At 37.9% G+C, this 18919-nt stretch overlaps 1 protein-coding gene across 1 annotated transcript in view; it reads left to right on the top strand.

Moving 5' to 3' along the window:
- Positions 1 to 10246: 10246 nt before the first annotated feature.
- The window catches only part of LOC144958908 (low-density lipoprotein receptor-related protein 1-like), a gene marked incomplete in the record, with an annotated part of 328538 nt that continues 319865 nt past the window's right edge, over positions 10247 to 18919 (top strand). Inside the window, 1 exon segment of the mRNA XM_078891197.1 lies at positions 10247 to 10516. Coding sequence (XP_078747323.1) covers positions 10441 to 10516 — 76 coding nt within the window.

Raw genomic sequence — 18919 nt, 5'->3', positions numbered from 1 at the left:
AGATTATCTTCGTCGTCGTCCTTGTCGTCATTGTTGTAGTTATCATCATTATCATAACCATCATCATCATCATCGTCATCATCATCATACAGTCAGCTTTAGATCCTATTAATCAAGGGACATGATCTAAATTTAAGTATGTGCAACGAAATAAATAGTGAATTATTTCCCCTGGCAAGAACAACTATTCGCAATGAAAAAAAGTGTTCTTAACCTTCTCCTTACCAACCATAGGAAAATTGTCCCATTCGTTTCGACCCAACCAACACTTTTATCACACCCAGGACCTTCTGATCCGAAAGCGAGTGTCATACCACTAGACTACATAGCCGCACATAGTTGGTTGTTTATAATAAAGTGAATGAATTCGACCTTTCTCTGATCATTGCTATTGTTTTCATACCTTTCTCAATCATGATAATATAGATAGTATGCGCTTGGCTAAGAAGCTCATAACATTGCCATCCGGAAGTGTAACGGACCAACACACAAAACTGTGTGTAACCATGAACTTTTATAGTGTAGTTGATACATTTTTAGTGAGAATCACTCACAAACGCGGATGGTAAAATACAATAACAAAGGCTTGAGTGACGTCATCTTCGTTCTATCTATAAACGTTTAAGTGTTGGTTTTATTCATCAAGCGGTAGAACAGCGATAGTAAAACCTGTGTCGTTCGCTATGTTTACCAATCACTGTCATTGTTTACATCATGATGACTGTCCGAGAGGCGTGGTTATCTCAGTGTCTATTAGGGATTGGAGAGTGATGCGGTTTGATTGGTTCAGTTTTTCAGGACGAAAACAATAGGAAAGAAAAGTCTTGACATCAAAACCTCCACTCTTTTGGTTCCTAAATCCTTGGGAGGGTGTATGTAACCAGTCCTTCGCGGAGCATATATATATATATATATATATATATATATATATATATATATATATATATATATATATATATATATATCACAATGCGCTTTTACACTTTCAATGAAATAGGAACCCGTTTTTTGACATCACACTAAACTATAGTCAGATTTTTAATAAGTGGCGCGTGTTTTTCTTATTTTTCTCAACTGTCCCTCAATGCACAGATGCAAAAGTTTGTATGACGCTCTGAATTTGTCTTAATCAAAAAATATTTTTCCATTAAATTGTAAAACAATAGGAAAGGATTTCGCTTATAACAGCTATATTAAAATCGACAACTGGTGATCGTAACTCATAGATGATTTACAGTATCAAAATTATGAATTTTCTGCTTATCCGTTTTGATGGAATTCGTTGAAATGGAATGTTCGGTTAATTGGAATCTAAACGATCTACATACAGTATCTGAATATGAAGGAACGAATCGCAATCCATAACTATCAGACATCTACATTTATAGAAATAGCTTGTGTTTATACCAAAGCGGATTACATAAATTTAATGTAACTTGTCATAAGTAGAAATTCATCAATTTATGACTCAGTGTTTCTACAAATAGGTACATGTGTACAGCAATAACAACAACTACAACAACATCAACAACAACAAAGGCATACTGGACATATCAATCATCACATTCTGATGACGAGGATGAGGAAAAGGAGAAATGGAACGACTATGGAAAGATTTCATGACATCACTCAATCCAATGAAATGTAATTTTCCTCCAGTTTGCGAAGGTTGGAGCATGCCTTTTTCTAGTCTTCCTTGTTATACCATTTATTGCCTCTCTGTGAGAGTAAATTTGGTGTTCCACTTCTCAATCTTTCCCTTTACTGGGGTCTAAATGAGTGAATGAATTCGACCTTTCTCGGATCATTGCTATTGTTTTCATACCTTTCTCAATCATAATAGTATAAACGTTTAAGTGTTGGTTTTTTTGTATGGGCCCATCGATAGCTGAAAGCCAGAACGGAGAAATATAAGGAAGAATTTACCATACTTGGAATCGATATGAGTTCAGCTTTTGACACTATATGCAGAACCAAATTGTTATCAATCCTTGACTCATTCTTGGACAAAGATCACGTGAAGTTTCATAAGATACCTATTATCAAATACTAAATTACAATTTGAATCCGGCAGAGAATTAACAACAATTTCAACCTCAATTGGATCCCCTCAAGGAGACAGCTTGAGTCCAATTCTATTCACGATATACCTCGAATCGGCCATGAAATATCTAAGACCAAAATTACCACCAATAAACAAGATCACTCGTGAATTGATATATGCAGACGATACAGACCTAATCTTTGAATCAGAACATCAAGCGAAATATACTTGCCAATAATATCAACTACCCTAGAAGCATGGAATCTGAAAGAAAACGAAAGCAGCTGGCCACCAATGCATTCAACCAACTCCAAAATTTATGGAATAGAAATAAAATAATCCGTGAGAATAAACGAATACAGATTTACGAGGCACTGATTATTCCGATATTGACATATAATTGTGGAACCTGGGACCTCACAAAAAAGAACTTAGAAAGTCTCGATTCATACCACCGCAAACAATTACGTCGCGTAATCGGAATCTATTGGCCAGAGACAATTACAAATAATGATCTCTATGACAAAACCAGGGTCCAACGCCTGAGTACAATAATAATAGAATAGCGATGGAGGCTATTTGGTCACATCTTATGTCGAGAAGATAACATCCCAGCCCAAACTGCAATGACAGAATATTTCCTTCATGGCAACAAATGTGTAGGGAGACCACCAACATCAATAGTAACTACCATGAATCAGGACCTCTCTACATATCAGAAATTTCTGGATTCAGATGAGGCCGAATTAATCCCTGAAGAACTAAGAAATACTGCAGTGCCCTCCGTACTAAAGTCACAACAAGATCTTGACAGCCTCAAAACTCAGGCCCAGGATCGTGACCAATGGAAACAATTAACAACATGGATGGAGAGAGCAGCTATACTCATCGACTATGACTGAATCACACAATTCTCAGCAAGCGTCATTCGGACTGCGAGGCTTACAACTAAATGTGACCCATCGTCTCAAAACGGTATTATGTCGGAACGAACCAGATGCTTAAAAGCCGAATTAAATGTTAAACTGGTCAAAAATATAAATTGTTGGCATTAGAACCCTAAAATATGGCATCCATTCTCCTCAATACAACATACAAACTCAACACAAGTCTGATATTTCTGGCTATAAATTCAATTTTCAACATCTTAACCAACCCAACTTAATTCCGTTTTGAGGCGAAGGGTCACAAATGAGCTCGATTGGATTGCGCTCACAGGGGGAAGTCGCGCAACCTCTTGTCAAAATTCCTTGAAAAGACACTCTGTTTTGAAAACTGTTTCTGTTTTGTTTATTTTCGCTAGAATATTGTTGGGTCTTTGATTAGAGACATGAAGTTGCCAAAGTTGGAGCCTTGAAGTGATCATGGGCCACCGAATGATAGCGTTGTCAAATACAATACAGCTGGGTGCGTCGAGAAAAGGCAGCAAACAGTTCTTTAGCCAGTCTTCAAACACCTCTGCATTGACCCCAGAATGATAGTCACTACCTTCTATATGATACAGAAGAAAAAAAAGGGTAAGGCATTCTTCTAAATCCCCAGTATCTTCATCACCTGCAAGAATATCAATGATCCTCTGTCCAGAACCCATGAGACTTTTCCTTACCGAATTATCAGACGTCCATTCCTTTGTCGGATGTATGTTTACGTTCACCCAGCTCCATCGTTCAACACTGGTGATCTCTCTGTCGTATTTTGATAAACATCTTTTCGGGGTTGATTGTGAAATTCCAATTCCATAACCGTCCTCCTTAATTGCTTATCTATAGGGAATGAGATTAGCGGAAGAGTAGCGTCCCTTGATAGGACGTCACCTTACAGAGAGAACGTCAATTTGGTTTTGCGCATGCGTCTCTCTCGTCCTCGCTTTCGGTGAAGTGTCTCATGCCGCTTTCACCGGAAGCGAGAACGAGAGACGCATGCGCACAACCAACATGACGTTCTCTCTCTAATAACTTTTTCGCCGGTGACGTCCAATCAAGGGACGCTACTCTTCTGCTAATCTCATTCCCAATAGATACAAGTAGATTTCTTTTCGCAGCTTTACGAGAGTGGCACCGATAGAGATTTCGTATCATAGCATATCGTGTAAAAGCTTATACATGTATTATGGTTTAAAAGCCTTTAAATGCTCTGTTAGGCGATATTATAATATTTTTTTTGGACAGAGACAACGCTGTTAACGGCCAGGTACTCATTTTACACCTGAGTACGGTAGAGAATGTGAGTAAAGAGTCAAGGATTCAACTATGCGCCGAGCGCGAGGCTCAAACCCAGGACCTTCCGATCCGAAAGCGAGTGTCATACCACTAGACCACATAGCCGCATAAACCAGCAATTTCTTTTTTGTTTATTTGTTCATGTGATGTTTTCTTTTCTGTTTTCTGTTGTTTTTTTTTTTTACACATCTCAAATAAAATAGATAAAGAAATAGGTAAGTAAATAAACAAATTTTTAAAAAAAATGAATTCCGCATTAAATATTTTAATGCATTTGTAATGCGGAATAATTGTCAACTTCTGTTTTTACACCGCACACTCTATGAATCACATTTTCATACATTTTTATTACATGCATGAATTTTAATGACATTTAATTGGCCTGTTATTTCAGACATGGCTCGTGTTTGTGGAGTACACACAATGTTTGTTTGTGTATTGGATGTTTGTAGTAAAGTTAAATGCTCAACAATTCTGCCCACCAAAGCCATCGTAACAACACAGAAAAATTGTATAGATTAGAGCATTCTTTAATATAGCAGTATCCGCTAAACGTGCTCAAAGCGCTTTGCAAGGAGTCCCTAGCCATTAACATTGCAACATAAAGCGAGATTTTTCACGGCTATTAGGCGACATTGCAATTTTTTTGCGGACAGAGACAACGCTGTTAACGGCCCGAGTACGGTTAGTGAATCTGAGTAAGGAGCCTTTTCCAAGGACTCAACTATGCGCCGAGCGAGGCTCGAGCTCGAGCCCACGACCTTCCGATCCGAAAGCGAGTGTCATACCACTAGGCTGTAATCTGAGTATTCATTTTCCCTTCAGATCCGTTTTGCAATCCTCCCATAGCGGACAGGGAGGTACATACCGCGTCTTCTATCCCCCTCTATCTGTTTTCCAACATGCTTTCTGTCTTTGTCTTGGAATCAGATAACTTGGTTTTGTCCAGGCCCTTGCCGGATACCCTGGCTGGGAGGGAAGCTGGGAGGGAAACAGTCAAATGTTTAGTTAGACTTTTGGGAGATATTTTTTTCTTGTAAATCATCTCTCTGTTAAGCACTGTATTGTTTTGTTTACATATTATATAGGATTTATAAACATTTGAGTGTATCCCTCTTAGTGGCGACCTGTGCTTGTGTCTGGATGAGACTTTTAGGTGATCTCAAACTAAGTATTTTGATAGTGTGCTCTTGGAAGCTACATCTGTTTCCTATTTGAACCAATTCCCCTTTTGTCTTCCCTTTTCTTGGGTGCTTTAATTGTAATTCTAGAACTTTTTACTATCCCATTTTCTTCCTTTTTACTGGCGCTGATATGACCTAAATGTGTTGCAAGCGCCTTAAAACCCTTAAAAACAAAAACAAACAAAACGTTTTGCTATCCGTTTGACCCTACCTCTCAGTGGCTCTCTTGTTTTATTATCATAGCAAAGTGAGTGACCCTTCTAGTTTTCCGGTGTCGAACCGAACAGGAACTGAACGCGAACGTTTTATCGGAATAAAAATTTCTTTCACTTTTCTAGCAGCAAAGTGAATCAACTGCACGTTCTCATTCACCTGTAGTGTTTCATTCATCCTGTTTTGTTGAAAAAGGGGAAACCCGAAACGTCCATTTTATCCGTTTTCGTATATTAAATAGAAGCTTACATTCACTTTCACATTGTTATTTATGTTCCACCAAGGAACCAAGTATGTAAGTATACACTGTTTGTTTAGCAAGATGATCGTTACAAAGCAGTATTTGTGACCCATCGTCTCAAAACAGTATTATGTCGGAACGAACCAGATGCTTAAAAGCCGAATTAAATGTTAAAACTGGTCAAAAATATAAATTGTTGGCATTAGCACCCTAAAATATGGTATCCATTCTCCTCAATAAAACATACAAACTCAACACAAGTCTGATATTTCTGGCTATAAATTCAATTTTCAGCATCTTAACCATCCCGACTTAATACCGTTTTGAGGCGAAGGGTCACATATATCGTTATTCTTTTTTTTTTTTTGTTTGTTTGATCTTTTATATAGAGCAATATCCACTAAACGTGCTCAAAGCGCTTTACAATGGATCCCTGACCAACAGCAACACTTAACATGTAGGACGGGACATGAGGCCTGTTAGGCGATATTATTACATTTTCTTTTTTCGGACAGAGACAGTCCGGCTATGTACATATACTCAGTTTACACCTGAGTACGATGAGGGAATAATATTATGTGTAAAGAGCCTTTTCAAAGGACTCAACTATGCGCCGAGCGAGGCTCGAACCCAGGACCTTCCGATCCAAAAGCGAGTGTCATACCTACAAGACCAGTTTGTATATAAATATAGTGTCAATTGGATTCAGTAGTCTGATGTCACGCCACCCCGCAACGGCGGCCATCTTGGTTCTAAACAAAGAAAATCATTGCTTTTTATTCTTCATGCTGGCTAGAACTTTTCATATGTCTTGTGATCAGAATGTGTAAAAGTCAAAACATGATAAAATTTATGTTTTTTTTTTCCCCTCTGGATACCCTTTATGCTCGCCGGAGAAATATTTCATACGACGTCCGCCATTGTTCCGATAGTTTAGAGCCAGTGTTACTAAGTTACCATGCGTCATTAGGAAGGAAGTGACGTTACGACTGTTGAAGCGTATTTCCATGATTTGAGAAGTTACATAAAGCTTTGTAATTTGATTGTTGTTATTCGCATAAGGACATTTTAGTTTATGCCACCTATTCTAATACACATTCCCATAACATCTAATCTCTACGGTGACACATAATGGTACAATGTGGATAAGAGGTAAGAATATGGAGGTAATTCCTTCATTCGTCTTTGTGGAAAATGTGCCACAAGATTTATAGATAGTATGAAGTTGACGTCACTCAGGTCTTTGTTATTGGTTTTGCCATCCGCGTTTATGAGTAATTATCACTAAACTGTATTGACCAGACTATAAACGTTCAAGGTTACACATAGTTTTGTGTGTTGGCCCGTTATACTTCCGGATGGCAATGTTGTGAACTTCTTAAACACGCTATATATAATATTTTTTGATGCCAGACCCCCGAATTAGGACGCGAAACGGGTATTAAAATAGATAATGTAATTGTGACCCTTCGCGTCAAAACGGTATTAAGTCGTGTTGGTAAAGATGTTGAAAATTGAATTTATAGCCAGAAATATCAGACTTGCTTTGAGTTTATATAATTTATTGAGATGAGAATGGATACCATATTTTAGGGTGCTAATGCCAACAATTTATATTTTTGACCAGTTTTAACATTAGATTCAGCTTTTATGTATCTGGTTCGTTCCGACATAATACCGTTTTGAGACGATGGGTCACCATTAGTCTTTGTGGAAAATTTGCCACAAGATTTTTTAATTTATTTTTTATGCCAGACCCCAGAATTAGGACGCGAAACCGGTATTAAAATAAATAATGTAGCTAATTTATTTCTCACCAAAGTGTTTTAAAAAATATTTTCCTTTAATGACATACCAGAATAATTAAACCCGCCCAATAATGTATCTGTATGGTTGGCGCTGAAGAAACCAATGGTCTGGTTGTATGTATGGTTGGCGCTGAAGAAACCAATGGCCTGGTTGTATGTATGGTTGGCGCTGAAGAAACCAATGGCCTGGTTGTATTTATGGTTGGCGCTGAAGAAACCAATGGTCTTGTTGTATTTATAGTTGGCGCCGAAGAAACCAATGGTCTGGTTGTATTTATAGTTGGCGCCGAAGAAACCAATGGTCTGGTTGTATTTATGGTTGGCGCTGAAGAAACCAATGGTCTGGTTGTATTTATAGTTGGCGCCGAAGAAACCAATGGTCTGGTTGTATTTATAGTTGGCGCTGAAGAAACCAATGATCTGGTTGTATATTTATGGTTGGCGCTGAAGAAACCATTGGTCTGGTTGTATTTATGGTTGGCGCTGAAGAAACCAATGGTCTGGTTGTATTTATGGTTGGCGCTGAAGAAACCAATGGTATGGTTTTATATTTATGGTTGGCGCTGAAGAAACCAATGGTCTGGTTGTATTTATGGTTGGCGCCTAAGAAACCAATGGTCAGGTTGTAGTTATGGTTGGCGCTGAAGAAACCAATGGTCTGGTTGTATTTATGGTTGGCGCTGAAGAAACCAATGGTCTGGTTGTATTTATGGTTGCCGCTGAAGAAGCCAATGGTCTGGTTGTATTTATGGTTGGCGCTGAAGAAACCAATGGTCTGATTGTATTTCAGCGGCGTCCTCATTGGGCGCGGGCCCATGTCAGTCGGCCTTGAAATCGTTTAGATGTGGTGCCATGATGACCAGTTCATCCAGCCCATTCCACTCCGAGATAGTATTTTAAAAATATTTTTTTTTTTGTAGAAAGGACCCAAGCTGTCCCTTAACTGATAAAGAACTGAACAAATGTCCCCAGTCGAGGTAGACCGATTTTTTTTTTTTGGGGGGGGGGGGGGGGGGCTAGTTTTTTTTTCTTGTATTTTTCTTTCTTGCTTTGTCAGGCACCTTTCACACACACTTGTTCAGTTCTTTATCTTACACTGGTGCCTGGGTGGGGATCCTGACCTTCCATAAAAAAAAAAAAAAAACAAAAAAAAAAAAACAACACAAAAACAAACTTGAGCTTTTATATAGCGCAATATCCACTAAACGTGCTCAAAGCGCTTTACAAGGGGTCCCTGGCCAACAGCAACACGTAACATTTAGAACGGGACATGACGCCTGTTAGGCGATATTACAAATTTTGTTTGGACAAAGACAACGCTGTTAACGGCCAGGTACTTGTTTTACACCTGAGTACGGTGAGAGAATATGAGTAAAGAGCCTTCTCCAAGGACTCAACTATGCGCCGAACGCGAGGCTCGAACCCACGACCTTCCGATCCGAAAGCGAGTGTCATACCACTAGACCACACAGCGCTCCATAGTGGGCAGGGAGTTACATACTGTGTCTTCTATCACCCCGTGTCTGTTTTCCAATTGCTTTTTGTCTTTGTCTTGGAATGAGATTACTTGGTTTTGTCCTGACTCTGGTCGGAGTCCTTGGCTGGGAGGGAAACAGTCGAATGTATAGTTATATATTTGGGAGATGATATTTTTTTCCCTTGTAAATCACCTCTCTGTTATGTACTGTTATTTTTTTTATTTTTAACATATGATTTGTAAATATTTGAGTGTATTCCTCTTAGTGGTGCTGGTGTCTGGTTGGGACTTTTAGGTGATCTCAAACTAAGGACACTGATAGTGTGCTCTTGGAATTTAAATCTGTTCCCTATTTGAACCGATTCCCCTTTGTCTTACTTTTTCTTCAAGCACTTTTAATTTTACACCAAGAATATCTTTACTATCCAATTTTCTTCCTTTTTTACTGGCGCTGATATAACCTAAATGTGTTGCAAGCGCCGTAAAACCCTTAAAAACAAAACATTACACCGGCGCCTGCTCCTTAATTTCTTACTTTGATAAAATATTCTTAATTGATAAGTGGTTCATGAACTAGTTTTCATTTTTCATTCCAAGCGTCGGACTCTTAAATGAGTAGGATAGTCATACTTTTAGATTTGGTTTGCTCTGGCTAAAATATATACATCAAAATAGCGCACTTTCTCTGTGTAATCATGTTCAAGGTGCTTTGCAATGCATCATTAAGCTATAGGCAAACTGCTTCCGACTTCATCTGTCAAAGAGGAAAAAGACCACAAGAAACTTGTGGAAAAAGAACATCCTCATTGTGTATATATTATGTAAATGTGAATGTGTATTTTATATTATTTTCATACCTTCTTCTATTGTTATCCTATTAATAGCAAACGTTTGGCCTTAACATTCAACAGGTGGACGAATTTGCCAACGTGTCGAAGTTGGACCAGGTGACCTCTCACTCACACTCGTTGGAAGCAGACCAGACAGGCATGATCAAATCGGAGCTTCGCGAACTCTCGGCCTCTCTCGGGTCACAATCACCGACAGGAAAAGTGAACTCAGTATTTCACATGCTGTCGGTGTGAGACGTCTGCTGCTGCTTCTCACGAATGTTGTCAGTGAAAATTATTTTGTATTTTATGAAAGATTTCTCATGTTTGTTGAATGAATTCGAAATTTTATCGGATTGGGAATATTACAATTAATTCCATTATTGATTGATTCGTTGAGGAGTTTACTATCACTCTACCAGTCATGCTTCACAGCAAGACTTGGATTTTTGTCGTCTGCTTGTTCTGCTTCGGAGTTCAAACGACCTCGACGTCTAAAGGTAAGAGGACAACAATGTTGACATTAGGATTTTCAATGTTATTACAGTAGTTAGAGGAAAGATATTTGTTTTGTTTCTCGTTGAATTCCATCTCAATCCCTTTCTCAGCCACATGTTGGGTTTTCTCTCTCTTGACCTTTCTTGAGTTCAATTTTTTTAACCTCACGTATCCCTGAGTCAATCTTCAATCAGTGTTTAGTATGATCAATTGACTGTGTTTTAAATCGAAAGTAGAATAGTCCGAGTGTTATGGAATTATTAATTCTAGATAATTCTAAATTTGCTTACAATTATTGTCTCTCCACCTTCATAGTGGTAAGATATACTGGAAAACTATCTCCAAAATATGATATGTAGCCTGTAGCTAAATTCAGATCACATTGACAATTGATGACACCAATTTGCAAGTAACCAGCTTGATATGGAAACCAATTTCTGAATCTTAAGGAACTTATTGGTGTAATTAGAGCATGTGATTTGATCTAATTTGAAAAACTTTTTACCCACTGCCTAAGCTATTCTCTCCGTTTCATGAATTATAGAAAGGCATTTTTAAAAATCTGGTAGGCCTATCTACAACACAGAAATATTGTTTTTCTTTTTCTTTTTTTTTTCCAAAGTTATAAATAATTATAGGTACGATATGTATCAGAATCAGTGTAATATAAACGTTTAAATTCCATGCTTTCTTAAAAGAAAATTTATTGAAATCATTGGAAAATTCAACTCCCCCCCCCCCCCCCCCCCGCCCACATCATATTAATTTTTACTTGGAGAATTGGTTTAAGATAGGATTTGGGCCTAACAGATAATTTAATGACAGCAAACCCAATTCCAAAATAAGGAATATGTTTATCATATTATATTAACGGTTGGCAATTTCTGGATAGGTACCTATAGTGAGGTTGGGTTTTGTAATTATGGTTCTTGGACTTGTACACAATACAAGATTCAACACCATTTCAACTGATTATTTTCTGCCTCCCATTGCCCACCAAGCAGTGATTTAGTGGCTATGTGTCTTTCAGATTTAGTGGAAAGAACTATGCGATAAACCAAATGGAGATAGTTGTGAGTGAAAGGTCGAATGCTTGAATTATTTATCTTGTCTATTTTGTTTTTGTGTGTGTTTTTTAACCGCTGCGAAATCCTAAAAACAATAAAACCTTCACAAATCATTATGTCTATATTTATTACACAAATCATTTGGCTCTGGTCAATATTGAATGTCCTGCCTGGTTATTAACGTTTAACTCTTTATGTTTATTTTGCTCCATTGCTGTGTCCAATGAACTTTATTAACTGTGACTGTGACGATAGGTACATTGAATAATAAATATAGCTACAGGGCAACAGACACTGTCAGCTTGCTGGTCTAGGGCGTAAAGTAAAATCCTAAACTTGATCAAATCGAACACGTATAAATTCCTCGGAGTTGAATGGCACAATCGCCATCAAAGAATATGTGCTTTTTATTTTATTTTCTCCTTTCTGAAGCATATATTATATTGTAAATTGCCTTAGAGCATGAATTCGTGGAATTTGCGTACTGTATAAATGATTTATTATTATTATTATTATTAATGAAGCGTTGGCATCAAAAATAAATGAGAAGTACGAATGTTAATTCCATAGCTTCTTGGAGATCAATTACAGAATTGTATATTGAGAACGAATCATAACATTGAAGTGTTCTGATAACATTAAATTTTTCTCCATGGGTCTCAAATTCGTTACTACAGAGACCAATGATTCAATTATTACTTTCAATCATGAGGGTTTCCAAAAGCTCAAATTTGGTTTCTATCCGTATTGCAATATTTTCCCTTGTTCCCTGGAGCAGTTATAAGGCTATGTGGTCTAGTGGTACAACATTCGTTTTCGGATTGGAAGGTCCTGAGTTCGAGCCTCGCTCGGCGCATAGTTGAGTCCTTAGAAAACACCCCTTATTCACATTCTCTCACCGTACTGAGGTTTAAAATGAGAACCTGGCCGTTAACAGCGTTGTCTCTGTCAGAAAAAAATTGTATTATCGCCTAACATACATGCGTCATGTCTCGTTCTGCATGTTAAATGTTGCTGTTGGTCAGGGACCCCTTGTAAAGCGCTCTGAGCACATTAAGTGATTATTGAGTTATATAAACGCTCAAGTTAAAATAAGGATTGGAGAGTTCCTTTTGAAAGTTCAGCACTCTGTCCAATTTATAACAATGACAATGAGCTGCTGGCTTCATGAGCTGTAAAGAACTTCATTTCAACACTTGCATTACTGTCAATAAATAACAAAGTGCTCATGATGGATACAGATGTATAATCCACCATTTTCTTTCAACGATAAATTGAGCTTTTATATATAGCGCAATTTCCACTAGACGTGATCAAAACACTTTACTAGGGGTCCCTGGCCAACAGCAGCACTTAACCTGTAGGGCGGGATTGACGCCCTTTAGGCGATATTACAATTTCTCTTTTTTTTTGGATAGAGACAAAGCTGTTAACGACCAGGTACTCATTTTATTCCTGAGTATGGTGAGAGAATGTGAGTAAAGAGATTTTTCCGAGGACTGAACTATGCGCCGAGTGAGCCTTGAACCCAGGACCTTCCAAGTTTCATACCACTAGACCATATAACTGCTCAACTATGAACTATGAATCCTTGATTGAGACAACTTACCTGCTAATCTTTAGCTCAAATGCAAAAGACCTTTTAACTTATGCTATGTGATCTCGTGGCATGACACTCACTCTCGGATCAGAAGGTCCTGGGTTCGAGCTTAGCTCGACACATAGTTGAGTCAGAACATAAACGTTTAAGGTGACACATTTATGTTTATGTTGTGTATATCGCATGCATGAAAGAAAGAGAGGAAATAAGTAGGAGTGAAATATCTGTTCAATGTTATAGTTATCATATAACGTTATAACAAGTGTAACTAAATGACAAATTGCCATATTTATGGACAATATTATTATTATTATTATTTTGTGTGTTGGTACAGAATATATATCTGGCTGGCACTGTTATGAATTTTTGTAAGTAAAAACATAACATCGATAGAGGGATGTGCTATTGACAGTCCTTGTTCTTGTCAAAACAAAACGAGCTATTTTTACTTCAGACCATCTGAGTTGTCATCAACATGACCAAAAAGCATCAACACAGCAATCAGTTAAATCATCAAACTGGAACCATGAGGAATAGATAGTTCGAAGATGACGTCACTCAGGTCTTTGTTATTGTTTTTTGCCATCCGCGTTTATGAGTAATGCTCACTGAACTGTATTAACCTGACTATAAACGTTCATGGATACATACAGTTTTGTGTGTTGGTCCGTTATACTTCCGGATGGCAATGTTGTGAGCTTCTTAGCCAAGCGCATACTATCTATAGACAGTGTATGTGCTTGGCTAAGAAGCTCACAACATTGCCATCAGGAAGTATAATGGACCAACACACAAAAAATATGTGTATCCTTGAACTTTTATAGTCTGGATAATACAGTTTAGTGAGAATTACTTATAAACGTGGATGGCGGCCAAAAAATGAAGTGTATTACCTTTAACGTTTAAAGTCTGATTGAAATATTTTAGTGAGAACTAATCATCCAATTTGTGGTCTTTAAACAATAATAAACAGTTGAGTGACATCAACCTCGTTCATTCTATATTAGGGATTTTATAAAAAAAAAATTAAAAAATTGAGATTTTATATAGGGCATTATCCACTAAACGTGCTCAAAGCGCTTTACGAGGCGTCCCTGGTCAACAACTACATTTAACATATAGGACGGGACATGACGCCTGTAAGGCGATGTTACAAGAAATTTTCTAAGTTTATAAATAAACGGGTAAGAAACTGTCTGGTTATACTTGATAAGTTTGCTTTCTATACAATTTATATGTTTTAAAAGCTAGTCTTGCAGAAAAATTATGTACTACAGTGTCTTTGTGAAGATTGATTGTGTAGCTTAATTGTTGACCAATTGGTTGATTGTGTGTGAGTGTAAGAGAAAGAGAGAGCGTATGTGTGTGTGTGTGTTAGAGAGAGAGAGAGAGAGAGAGAGAGAGAGAGAGAGAGAGAGAGAGAGAGAGAGAGAGAGAGTTTTATAACACAACTATGAGAAGCTCCGTGTTAGGCTACATGGACTATTCGCATTGAGCGCTCTTTGAGTTTGAACTAATTTGAATGCAGAATTATTTTGTAATGTGAGTCTTATTCATATTCGTTGCATGTGTAAGGGAATTATGGAGTGACGTTTTGCATGGTTGCATGCATAAAGGAGACAGGACGGATGTTTCCGTTGAATGAAGCTTTTATTTGAAGGGTTTTTCGTTTGAAAGCTCTTTAACTCGAGTGTGTTTGTATGTCATGTGTAGTAGTGTGCTTGCTGGTCGAGGAGAAGACAAAAATATCACGGATGCAGTGATCCATGACATTTGAGTCCTTTCTTTTTGACACGCTTACACATTAAGTTCTCATCAAATTTCCCCGGAAACAAAGAATGTGTGTGTGTTCGTACAGAATAGGTACTGATAAAAGAAACTTTAAAACTTTTAAACAAATGATGGTATATATCTGTTCCGGAGCGGAATTCTCTCTTGCAGATCTCTTCAAATCAATACGCTCAAAATCACTATTGAATACACACACACACACACACACACACACACACCCCACCACCACCACCAAAAAGACACAAAACACCGCTCCTACAAATTTCACATATTATGTGCAGGTCTGATAACCGGACGCTATTATGGGCTCAATTTGACATCGTTGTAATGGACAATGTTTTGCATTGGTTTGCAATATTTTCCATCACAACAATGATACCATATGTGTCTCATCGTCTCAAAACGGTCTCATCGTCTCAAAACGGTATTATGTCGGAACGAACCAGATGCTTAAAAGCCGAATTAAATGTTAAATTGGTCAAAAATATAAATTGTTGGCATTAGCACTCTAAATAAATATGTTATACATTCTCCTCAATAAGACATACAAACTCAACACAAGTCTGATATTTCTGGCTATAAACTCAATTTTCAACATCTTAACCAATCCTACGTAATACCGTTTTGGGGTTAAGGGTCACATAATTATTTGGACAATCATCAGACATGCAAGTAAGTCGGCCTTCCCGTAAAGAGTTTTTAAATTAATTTTTTTTTTTAAATTCTGTCTCATCGCCTGCGCCTCAACAGCAGCTGATAGGCATACACGTTTTGTTATAATAATATAGTGTAACAATGTTATGCATTCAATTACACTCCCGGGAAGGAAGTTGTGTTTGCGATTGTTATAATATTTTGATGGAATCAATGTCATAACATACACACTAAATTTTTATAAGCCTTCAAATACATGATAAGCACGTGTCGTCGTAACACGAGTGTGTGTGTGTGTGTGTGTGTGTGTGTGTGTGTGTGTGTGTGTGTGTGCTATCGTGTCAATTTTTTTTTCAGAAATTCCAACGTTACTTTCAATTAGATGATTGATAGTAAAGAACTTTGGTACTCTTAAATTAAAGTAAGTGGTGTTTTAAAATTTAAAAAATAGTCGTTTGATGACCAGGTGTGTACTAAATGACATACACTTGAAAAGATGTCAATGCTTTTTGAAAATAAATACAAAGTACGGGTTTAACTGTTTATATGGACTATGAAAAAGACAAATAAAGACCCATTGAGTTATCGGAATGGTAAGACTTATTAATATTTCGGACCAGATCAGACCCGTCTCAGAATAATAGATTCGTGTGGCTATGTGGTTTAGTGGTGTGACACTCGCTTTCGGATCGGAAGGTCCTGGATTCGAGCCTCGCGCTCGGCGCATAGTTGAGTCCTTGGAAAAGGCCCTTTACTCACTTTCTCTCATCTTACTCATGTGTAAAATGAGTACCTGGTCGTTAACAGCGCTGTCTTTGTCCGAAAAATTATAATATCGCCTAACAGGCGTTGTGATCCGTCCTACACGTTAAATGTTGCTGTTGACCAGGGACCCCTTGTATAGCGCTTTGAGCACGTTTAGTGGATATTGCGCTATATAAAGCTAAATTATTTTGTTGTTGTTTAGCTTTCAAATGGGAACAATAATTTAATGTGTTTCGTTTAGGATTGTTTATGTATGCAGGGGAGAGGGATGGAGGTGATGCATGAGTTGGATTCGATTCCGTTTTTGTCAACCCCCCCCCCCCCCCCCCCCCCCCCCCCCCACACACACACACAATCACACTTCCACTACCCACTCCTTTCCCTTCGGTTGTCTAATTTATTATTGTAATCGGCGCAAATGACTTCAATGTCATATGTGGCCCATCGTCTCAAAACGGTATTTTGTCGCAATGAGCCAGATGCTTAAAAGCCGAATTTAATGTCAAAACTGGTCAAAAATATAAAGTGTTGGCATTCGCACCCTAAAATAAGGTATCTATTCTCCTCAATAAAACTTACAAACTCAACACAAGTCTGATATTTCTGGCTATAAATTCAATTTTCAACATCTTTACCAACACGGCTTAATACCGTTTTGAGGCGAAGGGTCACATGTTTTAATCGCAGTTGTTCATTTAATCCGTTTCACATCACAGATTCCAGGGTAAACATCGGATTCCGTGGGGTCCAAAATCTCTCTGAAGTCTAAAGGACGACACTCCTGCTATACAGTATTACACATAATGTTTACGAACTGTATAGCATGGTATATCATTATGGCTTAATGCAAGAAGGCGACACATAAATTTATGTATGGTTAATGAGTTGGAAACACATATAAATAAACGGGACCCGATTTATGCGACTGGCTTCAATTACTTTATCCAAATAACAGCTAGCACAATAAATATATTTATTGTGGCCTAGTTGCTCAAAACAATCTTAAGTTGGATTCTTACAAAATACATACATTAAACCGTTTACGAGCGGAGTTCTATTTTAGACTGATCTAATAGATAGTATGCGCTTGGCTACGAAGCTCATAACATTGCCATCCGGAAGTATAACGGACCAACACACAAAACTGTGTGTATCCATGAACGTTTATAGTCGGGTTAATGCGGTTCAGTAAGCATTACTCATAAACACGGAGGGCAAAAAACAATAACAAAGACCTGAGTGACGTCATCTTCGAACTATCCAGACTATGATCTGATCTATCGCATCAATTCGACGTACATTTATTTGCAGGTCTGATAGCCCAATTCATTCCTTATGGGCTCAAAGTTGTAATGGAAATCTAAAAAAAACAAAAACAAAAACGATGCGGGGGGGGGGGGGGGGGGGGGCAGAAAAAAAAAAAAATCTCGACTACACCCATGATCGATCGCGGTCCCATTGCGTGGGAAGCGAGTGCTCTAACAACTGAGCTATCCGGACCCCCCCTGTATGATATAAATATTATTATGTAATCCTAAAGGCTGAAGGTTGATAACACCAGACAATGACGATGGCTTATCCGAGTCGTCGTCTGCTCTAACTCTAACCGTCATTACCAGCCCTGTTGTCTGTGGCTATGGCATTATCATTGTTTGATATCATTTTGGAACTCTGCGATATCATAATGAATGTGGCCTGGATTTGACGTTAAAGTGCACAGAGTCGCATGCAAGACAGGACTGTAGATATAGATAGTTCGAAGTTGTCGCCACTCAGGTCTTTGTTATTGTTTTTTTTTGTCATCCGCCTTTATGAGTACTTCTCACTAAATTGTATTAACTAGACTATAAACAATAATGGTTACACATAGTTTTGTGTGTTGGTCCATTATACTTCCGGATGGCAATGTTGTGTACTCCTTAGCCAAGTGCATACTATCTATAGCTGTGCAAAAGTTTTGTTTTTTATATTATTTGTATTTGTAATGAATTCATCGTTGTATCTGACTCTGCTTTATTTGTAAACATCGTTGTTGTGATCGTGGCCGTCTTCGTCGTCCTAATCCTCCTCCCTCTCTTCCTCCTCTACCTCCTCCTCATCTCTTCTTCACCTTCTTCTTCTTCTTCTTCTTCTTCTTCTTCTTCTTCTTCTTCTTCTTCTTCTTCTTCTTCTTCTTCTTCTTCTTCTTCTTCTTCTTCTTCTTCTTCTTCTTCCTCTTCTTCTTCTTCTTTTCTTCTCTTCTTCTTCTTTCTTTTCTCTCTTCTTCTTCTTCTTCTTCTTCTTCTTCTTCTTCTTCTTCTTCTTCTTCCTTCTTCTTCTCTTCTTCTTCTTCTTCTTCTTCTTCTTCTTCTTCTTCTTCTTCTTCTTCTTCTTCTTCTTCTTCTTCTCTTCTTCTTCTTCTTCTTCTTCTTCTTCTTCTTTCTTCTTCTCTCTTCTTTCCTTTCTCTCTTCCTTTCTTCTCGTCTCTTCTTCTTCTTCTTCTTCTTCTTCTTCTCTCTTCTTCTTCTTCTTCTTCTTCTTCTTCTTCT

Source organism: Berghia stephanieae, chromosome 13, assembly GCF_034508935.2.
Source record: "Berghia stephanieae isolate SIO BIC M18660-M18661 chromosome 13, UCSD_Bste_1.3, whole genome shotgun sequence".
NCBI lineage: Eukaryota > Metazoa > Mollusca > Gastropoda > Nudibranchia > Aeolidiidae > Berghia > Berghia stephanieae.
This window is presented reverse-complemented; position numbering and strand designations above follow the sequence as displayed.